Consider the following 8787-nt stretch of genomic DNA (forward strand, 5'->3'; position numbering starts at 1 on the left):
GGCTATCATACGAGCCTCCAATCACTCCTAATGTGCCTAAAAATTCGAGTACCGCCCTCCTTAAGGCTCACTTCGCCAGGGGGATTCGAACCACAGACGTGTACACCAAGGATGCCAACCAACAGGCCAAGGTACGTGGCATCTATATATAGACATTTCCATGAAAAACAAGGATGAAACCGATCATAGTTATAAGAAGCACAAATTGTCACTCAATGGAAAGTGACAACGATACCCTTTTCTCCTAATAGGAAAAAAATTAAATAAAAACACAAACACACACACATAGTTAGATAGATAGATAGAGAGAGAGAGAGAGAGAGAGAGAGAGAGAGAGAGAGAGAGAATCTCTTGGGGAATGAAATTGAAAGCCTGAATACTGAAGTTAAATTATATCTAAAGGCAAATCCTTTCCTTTAACCATAATAATAGCACCATATCTAAAACTGATTGCATGGAATGAATGAGATCAGTACAGCAGAAAACAGGGTTGATATTGAAAAGGAAAGTGGTCATTTGATTTAAAGCAATTTAGTTCGCTAAAAGAGGAAAGCGCCACAAAGTGAACCCTTGCAAAGCAAATCGACAAATTTTGCACAATACTTTGGCAAAAAAACGAACTATAAAGTGAAGGCAAGTTTCAGACCAATATTATATTTTGTTTTTCTATTATTTTTAAAAAATTTGTTTGTTTAGAGTATTTTTCTAATATTTTTATTTTTTATTTTTTATTTTTTAAATAATTCAACTTATCGCTAAAAACACTTCACCAGCATTAAAAGTTATTTCGAGCATTTATAAAAATAATTTCATTCATTTTCAACAAGCCAAATATGTTTTATTTCAAATCAAAATATAAATAAAACAAAATAAAAACACAAATTAGAAAATAAAAGACAAAAAAGTAATTTACTTTATTCATAATTTGCTTTGCACCAAAGACAAAAAAGTTACTTAGCATGTAAGCACTTCACATCAAAATCAACAACCACTTCATCATAGGTCAAATGCATATCTGGGATAAATCACTGGACAAGTCGCAATAAGCAAATACTTGGAAAGGATCCAAATCAATTTCACTTGTCCATAAAATGGCCCATGTTTTTTAAATTCTAAGGGGAATTTACATACATAGCACATAATTCTAATTTATTTACAGATATCACGCCAAAACTTTCATATTTACACAAATAGCACTCAAGTATTTAATATCACATAAAAAATAACACTATTATCATTTTTTTAAAAATACACATTTTCAAGCATATGTAAATACGAAAGTTTAAGTGTGAGATATGCAAATACATAAGAATTGTGTGTTAGGTATGTAAATTTACCCAGATTCAACTGTTTCTGTACAAACGGCTAGTTTACTGGTGCTTTTATAAGGTGGGTTGCTTGAGCTTTCAACCTCAAAAAATGTGACTAAGCTTTGGCAAATATTTGGCCACAAAAGTTCTGCTAAAATGTTACATACAATAGTCAACTTTGAACTCATCACACAACCAAATGCAAAAGCAAGTTTTGTGCTGCATGCAAGAAAAATTCTCACCAATATTATTTGCAAATTAAAAACTTACTAAATGGATTTATTTCATGTTTTTTAGATGCAATCCTAAAAATTCTACCTGAGATCTACAAATACGGTGTCTACAGCCTAATGCCATCCAGCTAATCTCTATAAGCTTTTTATATACCACTTCTAAGCATTATTAAAAAAGATAGTTGGTACCATTACTTATTCTTATCCTTCATTAAGAGGTGCATTAGTGAAGATAGTAGAACTAATCAATGTACGAAATCAAATTTTTGTAATTATCTCGGTAGGTGTTTAATAAAGAGATTTTTTTTGTTGTATTATCAACAATGACCACTGAAAGGCTGGAGTTGACATTTGGAAGCCAGAGACCTTCTCAAGAGGAAATCGAAGTTTGTCACAAGGGTAACATAAGATATGGCATACTTTATCTCTGAGGAGCACAGTCAAGGGAGGCGTCTTGCTAAGGTTTGAAAGGGTAGAATACAAGAGAGATAAAAGTGAGGAAATTGTTTGAGAGTAAATATTAGTATCATATTTTTAACTTTCGCTAATGGACATTTATCTATCTTCCCGACTATGAAAGTAGGCAGAACTCATCAAACCATGGGACTTATATATATATAAATTATTACTCTACCGCCGTGAATTTTTTGGCACGTAACAAATATATTTTTTTGCTTGTGAATGCACAAGAGTGAAATCAACCAATTTCTTCAATTTAGGCAGCAAATGCTTTGTACGAGATTAAATTAAATATTTCAACGGAATTATTTTATTGATATAAAAAAGGATATAAATACACCTTACATGAATCCTAGAAATAGAAAATACAAGAAAAGAGAATAACAGGAAATGAAAGATATAACACTTATATCTCAAATTAATCAATTACTATTAATCATTTGGACTATTAATCATTTGGAGATAAATAATCATTTGGAGATAAAGGAAGCAACATAAAATAGAAAATGAAATAAATTAAATACAAGGAAATAAATCCAATCCGCATAACTTCTAACATACCCCTCAAGTTGAAACATAGATGTCAATCATGTTCAACTTGGATTTGAAATCAACCAACAATGAGAGAGGAAAAACTTTGTAAGGTAGAACTTGAAGTCTTCATCACCAAGAGTATTTAGAGATTCTTCTAATTGGCTTTGGCTGTATTTGACTGCAGTTTCGGCAATGTCTATAGGTAGCCAAAAAACTTCTACAGGTAATGTTACAGAGAAGTAGACAACCAACATAAAAAGCTGACTTCTAATTGACTGCGGTTATCTTTGACTGCAGTTTCTGCAGTATTTATAGGTAAACGTAAGACTTCTATAGGTAATATTGCAGGAAAGTTTGTAGGGAAGTAGACAATCTGTAGGAAAAACTGAGTTCTAAATAGGAAAACAATAGACTATGACCTGCAGGAAATAAAAAAGAAAAAGCTCCAAAGGGGGTGTGATGCAAGAAAAACCTCCAGAGGAGGGTTTGCTATAGTAAAAAGCTCCAAAGGAGGGCATGCTGTAGGAAAAGCTCCGAAAGAGGGCTTACTGTAGAAAAAAGCTCCGAAGGTGGGCCTGTAAGTCGGTTACTGGGATTCGAAGCTGAAGAAGACTCATAACTTTGCGAAGAGCGCATTGAAAACTGTCGCAGTGAATGTCAGAGATGAAACAGAAACCAGACAGAATGGCGGTAACTACGGAGCGGGGCGAAGTGGATTAGGATGTAGAAAAGAATCCAGAAAAGGAGCGCCAATGTGGCCTCAAGCAGCACGACCTGAGACTGGGCAGAGCACCGAATGTTCTGCAATAGAAGCTCCGTACCAAGGACGATGGAAGAGGAGTCGGCGCCTAAGCTAGTGATCCAATCGTCGTCACTGTTGTCGAAGAACAGAGAGCATCTCCCATTAAGCTGCCACACGTGCATGCGCAATAACTTCTGTTGTATCCCAAAGTGTTTCATGGCACAACATTCGACACCTAAATCTTATCGTGATCTCTGCAGAGGTTCTGACAACAATGGAAAGATCTGCAATCTACAGGGAGAGAACTTGTTGCCATTACTGCCGCTAGACAAGAGAGTTTCAACAAAGTAGTCTGCACAGAGAATCTGGTGGAAAGGAATTTGCCACCGAGTTTTCTGCAACTGAACTGAAGAGTTTCAGTAAAGAACTTGCCTGCAGAAAGAATCCTGCAGGGAGTTCTCTCTGCAACTTGAGCTTCTTACAAATCTGCTTCACGAAAGGAGCAAATCCCTGAAATGACACCTTCGAAGCTGGGGAAACAAATGAGTTGCTGCCTGGAACTTAGCCTGCCAGGAAACCAGTCCATCCATGATGAACAGGTGATGATATGTGTTTCCATCGTTTGTTTCTCAAATTAGTCATTGCCCTTGGGATTTTCAATGTAGACAGCGAAGGAGAAATAGTGTAAACAAAATTGAACATGTTGAATCCCACTTATGATGAAGTTGGCAATCACAAACATCAATCTTTCTCCCCAATTTGGGAGAGAGGAAATCAGATAAGGATACCTTGTCCAAAACACGAATATGCCAACAATCTCCTGGAAGCGAGAAGGCATCTTCTTCATGGAAAGAATAAGAACCATAGATTGGGCAAAGAGAATAAGCCTTACGAAGCACATTACTGGATAGAAAGTTACATGCCGTTAACAAATATAGAACCTTGAGATTGAAATCGAAGGTCAAATTTCTCTGGTAGGAGGAGGAAAGTTGGGTTTAATCTTAGAGAGGCCCGCAAGGGAGAAACCGGTGGTGGCAGAGTCTACAGGAAGAGTTACGAACGGGTGAAACCTGTAGATAACAAGACTGCCGGTTGAAATCAGGAGGATAGGAAGGGAACTGCTGGCTGAAAAAAAATTGCAAAGAAAGAAGAAATTTTTCGACATCTAGGGACTGCAGGGAGAGGGGTTCCAGCGACTAGTTTCTGCATGAAAGAGTTCTGGCTGCTAGTCTGCAGAGAGAGGAATTTTTCGGCAGGAAAACTTAAAAGAGGCGCACGAAGGGCCTGTAGCACGAAAAATATTGTCGGTTGCAGGAAATAAGAAGTTTCACAATGGTAGAAGACTCTATGGTTTGTTTGAAGACTCTGATACCATATTGATTTTCAAAATATAACAAAATTATTTTATTAATATGAAAATAGGGTATAAATACACCTAATATGAATCCTAGAAAAGAAAATACAAGAAAAAAGAAATAACAGGAAAGAAAAGTTATAGCACTATATTTCCAATTAATTAATTCCTAATAATTACTTGGCAAGGAAACAACAAAAGATAGAAAAGGAAATAAATTCAATCCTCATAACTTCTAACAATATATATATATATATATATATATATATATTAGGAGCTATATATTTATTTATTTATTTATATTTTTTTTTTCTTGGTGTTTTGTTTGTAGATTATTTATCTCAAAAGGGTAGAATCAAACAATGTAGCATATTGTGATATGGTGGAAAATATATATGTGGTATAAAACCAGAACTAAAAAACTTAGGCCATGAAGCCATTGTTAAATCCTATCAACTATCTAGCAAGAAAACTAGCGCCCAAAGATTGTCACCAAACATCATTAATGTACTCTAACATAACCCATGTTATTTATACACAACAACATGCATTATAGAGGTCCAACACCAAACATTCAAAGAACTGGTCCACAAACTGCATTCAATACACAAACATCTAAAAAAACAAAAACTAAAAATATTATAGAGCACCTAACATTTTTCTAGAATTTTAAGTTAAGACAACACAACATTTTTTTTTTAATATCTTGCAGGACTCACAATTGAAAAACGGTGACAACCCTAATTTAACATTGATATTACATTAGCTATATTATTGAAAGAAAGGTATAAATCAGCTTGCTAACATATTAAGGGCTCATTGTAAACAACAAATGTTAAACAGTCATGGGCATCCAAACAATGCAGATTAGAAGGTCAATTTGAAAAGAGAGAATGATTTAAAATTTGCAACTCAAAATATTAATCAGAAACATTGGTCATACTTGTTTCCTTTGATTTTAAACCACGTTTCGGCACATTGCTTGTGAGCAGCAGCCAAGTCATCCTTGCAGGAACAACCCAATACAATAGGTATGCCAGATTCCTGAGCATGACTTTCCAAATTAAGATGGCAAATTCTGCAATCCTTCTCAGTTTTCTCTGAATTCAACTTGATCTCCGGAGTCCCACACTCTAAATCCACTTCAGCTGAAGAATCAGAGATGCAGGAGTTTCTGCAAGCCTCTTGAACTCCAGAAATCTCATGATTGGATTCAATAGAAACTCTATATTCATGAACTGAATTTGACTCATAAGGTGAATGCCAACGTTCATCATCAGCATCTGAAAAGCAGGGACTTCCATCACTCTCATTAGTAGTGGAATGCCTGCAAGGCCCAGCTTCTACTTCTAGAGATGGTTTCGCTTCCTTAATCGCCATTTGCAGAAAACACAATATATAAGGGTTTAAAGCACGGCATCAAAAAGACCAAAGCTATGTTTGGCTTTTATGACAGCAGTGAAGCAGAAGATGGGAGATGAAATTAAATTTCAAATCAGTCAAGAATGAGGTTTTCTCTCGCTTTGAAGAAAGCTTGTAAGGGAACAAAAGAAGAGAGTAGGAAAAAGTTCAGAAAAACAATACCGAGATTGAGGGAAAGAAAACCCAGAATGCCCACTTGGGTGTTTGAAATCCTTCGATTTCCAATCATAAAACGCCTGAAACAGATCACATAACTCTACTAGAAAAAGCTGTTGAAAAGGGAGGTTCAAAACCTCATCTAAGCTAAAAGAAGAAGAGGAGACTCAGAGTCAAAACTCTCATCTTTGCATAATCCAAGCTACCAAAAATGCAATATTTTCCAAAACCACCAATCTGGACTCAGACTAAAAGCAAAATAAACCACATAGAATTCAAATTAAAGTGACTCAATGGGGAACAAAAAAATTCAACAAAATAAGACAAGAAAGAAAATCTTAAGGCTAAGCCAAGCCCTTGGAATGCATCAGAGCCAAGCCCTTGAAACGCATGAGCAAGCAAGAAAGATTGATCTCTGAGAGCCTCGGCAGGGAAGGATGATGGGGAAAACGAAGAAGGGCAGACAGTAAGAAAAGACGCGATTTTTCCGGATAGGTGACAACACCTGTCAAGTCTAAAAACAGATTCGCAAAAAAAAAAGTAGGGAGAGAAAAGAAAGAACAGCTCGTTCCTGTAGAAGGGAGGAAGCAGAAGATGAAAAGAAGATGAAAAGCACAGCCTGCTTGCCAGATTTCGCTCCACAGAAAATAGAGAAAATTACGGAAAAGAGAAAGAGAATGATTGTAATACTAGCGTCCGGGTAGAGAGAGAGAGAGAGAGAGAGGACTCGCTCTCAGGCGGCAGGAAGGTCCAGAAGCCTGAACTCTAACATACAAATGGAAGGGGAAACCACATTATACTTGGGACAGTGCCTGGCTTCAGTACAATAGGGTTGTCCATGTAAATTTAATTGATTTTATTTTCTTTTACTATATATTTAATATTATATCTAAAATATTAAATATAATATTTTAATCATGTAAATTTTAAATAAAAATTTTTAAGCACTAAATATTTATTAGCGATTGTAATGAAAAAAATAATTAAAATATTATATTTAAATTTTGGGTGATTAAAATATTTTTTATTATTAGTATGCAAAAACCCTTTTTAAATAATAATAGCTTAAATATAAAAAAATTTACATACGACATGATTCTTATTTATTTATATATCTAAAACCTAAAATTTAATATTTATATTTATAATATTTTGATTTAATAAATTTATGCATGAAAAAGCCTATTTCGCTTTTAAAAATTTAATAGTAATATTTTTAATGTGATATTAAAAATTTAAATATAATGCATGTAATATGAATTTATGGTATTAGATATCCAAATATATAAGAATTATGTGATATGTACGCCAATGCGCCTAAAAAACATAACTTGCTTTAAAAGGGAGTTAATAGCCTTCCATATTCATTCATTGATAGTAGGGCTGTCAAAACGGCTCATTGTTCGTGAATAACTCGCCTTCGGCTTGTTAAGAAGGCTAAAACGGGCCGAGCACAAACAACACGAAAAAAGATTTGTCGTTTGTTTTCGGCTCCTTTTGGCTCGAAATATCGTTAATTAATTAATTGGCTACATAGATTTATAATCAATTAAAAATATTAATTAAAAAAATAGAATAAAAATTATTAAATTAGATTCAAATGATGTTTTAATAAAAACAATAATTTTTAAATCTTGCCCCAATCCTTAACATCTTATGACTAGGTGATTAGGGTTGTCAAAACGACTCTTTATTCGTGAACGGCTTGTTTTTGATTCGGCTTGTGTTTGACTCGCTAAGCAAACGAGCCGAATACAAACACACTTTTTGAGCTCGAAATATAAATGAGCCGAACACGAGATAAGTCTGGGCTCGCTCGTGTTACACCCCTAATTGATAGGGAATTTACATGCATAGCACAATTTTTAAAAGTTTATATATCTAATACCTAAATTTTTATCTTTATTTATATAGCATTATCTTTAAACCACATCAACAACACCACTAATATTAACTTTTCTAAAATAGAATATACCTTTTCATCATATGAATGGAAGTTATTTAAACATTAAATGTTATTTAATTAAATATAAAAAATTAGGCAACTTAACAAAAAAAAAAATCTCAATCGAGATTTTTCACTCTTAGATAACATAGTCAAATCGACAACAAGCATGCATATAAAAAAATATAGATAAATAACTTATGATTTATTTATGTATGTATTAATGTATTTTGCGTGTAAATAAATAGTTCATATTTGAACATAATGATTATAAAGTTATATATAATTTTTTTATAAGCTCCATTTCTAAATATTAAGTACAAAAAAATTTATTATAATAATTAAAAATATTATATTTTATGATTTATTTATGACTACTATAATATAATACTATTATTATTTTTATTTTATGTATTATGCCTTATCATTTATAATTTATTGAGTGAATTTCATCAATTAAGTTTATTTATGACAATATCAGCTCTATTGTTGTATAATCATTGTGATTATTAGTCGCACATCATCTAAATGAAAATTTTTAGACTCATGATTTAGGTTCATTATTAAAAGATAATTGCGTTTAGAAGTTATTTAGTTGATTTAATGACGATTTTCTCTTTTATGAATGAGTT

The 8787-nt window shown here is 33.5% G+C and overlaps 1 protein-coding gene across 1 annotated transcript; it reads right to left on the minus strand.

Annotated features, from left to right (window-relative positions):
* Positions 1 to 5484: 5484 nt before the first annotated feature.
* Positions 5485 to 7011, minus strand: LOC110032266. Its single transcript, XM_020735842.1, has one exon. It carries the CDS (start codon positions 6010 to 6012, stop codon positions 5557 to 5559), a length of 456 nt encoding a protein of 151 aa, XP_020591501.1. The 5' UTR covers positions 6013 to 7011; the 3' UTR covers positions 5485 to 5556.
* Positions 7012 to 8787: the final 1776 nt, after the last annotated feature.

This window comes from Phalaenopsis equestris, unplaced genomic scaffold (genome assembly GCF_001263595.1).
Source record: "Phalaenopsis equestris unplaced genomic scaffold, ASM126359v1 Scaffold000002, whole genome shotgun sequence".
Classification (NCBI taxonomy): Eukaryota; Viridiplantae; Streptophyta; class Magnoliopsida; order Asparagales; family Orchidaceae; genus Phalaenopsis; species Phalaenopsis equestris.